The sequence below is a fragment of the Eimeria mitis genome, genomic scaffold, assembly GCF_000499745.2.
Source record: "Eimeria mitis Houghton genomic scaffold, Emh_scaff5930, whole genome shotgun sequence".
In the NCBI taxonomy this organism is placed as follows: domain Eukaryota; phylum Apicomplexa; class Conoidasida; order Eucoccidiorida; family Eimeriidae; genus Eimeria; species Eimeria mitis.
Genome location: NW_013574164.1, coordinates 1,285 through 3,257, shown reverse-complemented (window position 1 = coordinate 3,257; position 1,973 = coordinate 1,285). Strand labels below are relative to the sequence as shown.

At 50.6% G+C, this 1,973-nt stretch overlaps 1 protein-coding gene across 1 annotated transcript; it reads left to right on the top strand.

The window, feature by feature from the left end:
* Positions 1 to 736: 736 nt before the first annotated feature.
* Positions 737 to 1,477, top strand: EMH_0084940 (phosphatidylinositol 3-and 4-kinase domain-containing protein, putative; the record flags this gene model as incomplete). The annotated part of the gene is made up of 3 exons (XM_013500840.1): positions 737 to 797; positions 1,004 to 1,065; positions 1,337 to 1,477. 3 exons carry the CDS (start codon positions 737 to 739, stop codon positions 1,475 to 1,477), a joined length of 264 nt encoding a protein of 87 aa, XP_013356294.1.
* Between the last annotated feature and the right edge of the window lie 496 nt (positions 1,478 to 1,973).

The window sequence follows — 1,973 nt, the reverse complement described above, 5'->3', positions numbered from 1 at the left end:
AGGATCAGCATCACGACCGCCCCGAAGAACCTGCTGCTGCAGCAGCAGCAGCAGCTGCTGCAGGTGGTGCATGTAAAGATGAACCAGCAGCAGCAGCAGCAGCAGGAGCAGCAGCAGCAGGAGGAGCAGCAAGCAGCAGCAACCAGTGTGTGTTGCTGCAGCAGCGTTTACTAGAAACATACAAAGAGATATGTATGAATTTTCGTCCCGTGTTATCTTATTTTTTTTTGGAGTTCAGCAGCAGCAGCAGCAGCTGGCAGCAGAAGCGTCGTATATATACAGCAGCAGTAGCAGCAGCATCTATATCTGGTTTTATAATAGGTTTAGGGGATAGACACCTAAATAATATATTAATTGATAGGGATTCTGGGGTGTATGTACACCTCGATTTCGGGGTTTTGTTTGACGCGGGGGCCCTTCTACCTATACCTGAAACTGTACCCTTTAGACTTACGCGAGATATAGTTGATGGGTTGGGGGCCCTTGGGGTTGGGGGCCCCTTCAAAAGCTGCTGCTGCGCTGTGCTGCTGCTGCTGCGGCAGAACGCTACACTCGTTGCTGCTGTGCTGCAGGTGCTGCTGCTAGACCCCCTTTACTCGTGGACCAAACCACATAAAACACACAAACACCAGCTGCAGCAGCAGCAGCAGCAGCAGCAGCAGCAGNCTCGTGGACCAAACCACATAAAACACACAAACACCAGCTGCAGCAGCAGCAGCAGCAGCAGCAGCAGCAGATGCTGCTGCAGCAGCAGCAGCAGGGGGTGATGCAGCAACAGCAACAACAAAGAATTAGAGGTCAGGTCGTTGCACATACACCACATAAACCCTAAACCCTAAACCCTAAACCCTAAACCCTAAATACTCTATAAAATACACCGCAGCAATCCACACTTCAATTTCTCAGATAGATACAACACCTAGCGTCGAGGGTTTAGGGTCTAGGGTTTAGGGTTTAGGGTTTAGGGTTTAGGGTTTAGGGTTTAGGGTTTGAGGCGATGCAGGAGACGTGCAAGGCGTGTCTACTCTCGAGGGCAACAAAATGGCAATGAAAGCCATCCTTAAGGTAAACCCTAAACCCTAAACCCTAAACCCTAAACCCTAATTCCTAAACCCTAAACCCTAATTCCTAAACCCTAAACCCTAAACCCTAAACCCTAGAGCTAGTGAAGCTGAAGGCTGCAAGAGTCAGGCTTGAACCGACAACCTAAAACCCTAAACCCTAAACCCTAATCCCTCACTGGGAGAGTAGCGGGTTGCTGGTTGTTCGTGTATCTTCTAGGGTCTAGGGTTTAGGGTTTAGGGTTTAGGGTTTAGGGTTTAGGGTTTTGCTGCAGGTGCAGAGCAAGCTGCAGGGTTTTGATAGAGAAGGGGAGGCCCCCCTCTCGGTGCCTGCCTACGTCGAGCGTCTTCTTAACACAGCACAAAACCCCCACAACCTATCCAGGCTCTTTGCTGGCTGGATGCCATTCGCATAGCTAGCTAGCTAGCTGAAGAGTGAGCGAGCTAAACAGCTAGCTAGAGAGCTAGCTAGAGAGCTAGCTAAAGAGCTAGCTAGCTAGCCAGCTAAAGTGCTAGATAGATAGCTAAAGAGCTAGCTATATTACACTGAGAGCTAGCTAGCTAGCTAGCTAGCTATCTAGCTAGCTAGCTATCTGGCTAGCTAGCTAGCTGGTCAGCAAGGTTGCTAGAGAGCTGGACAACCACGCGGCTAGCTGGAGAGCTAGCCAGCCAGCGAGCTACGCCGCGAGCTAGCCAGTCAGCTTTCCAGCTAGCTAGCTAGCTAGCTAGCTAGCTAGCTAGCTAGCTAGCCGGTTAGCTAGCTAGCCAGTTAGCTAGCTAGCTGGCTTCACGCCAACAGTCAACTGCAACGCAGCGCCCTGCTCCCCAGCTATCTAGAGGAAGGGACTTTGCTTCATATCTACCCCGCTAGCTAGCTAGCTAGCTAGCTAGCTGTAATATCTAGCTAGCTAG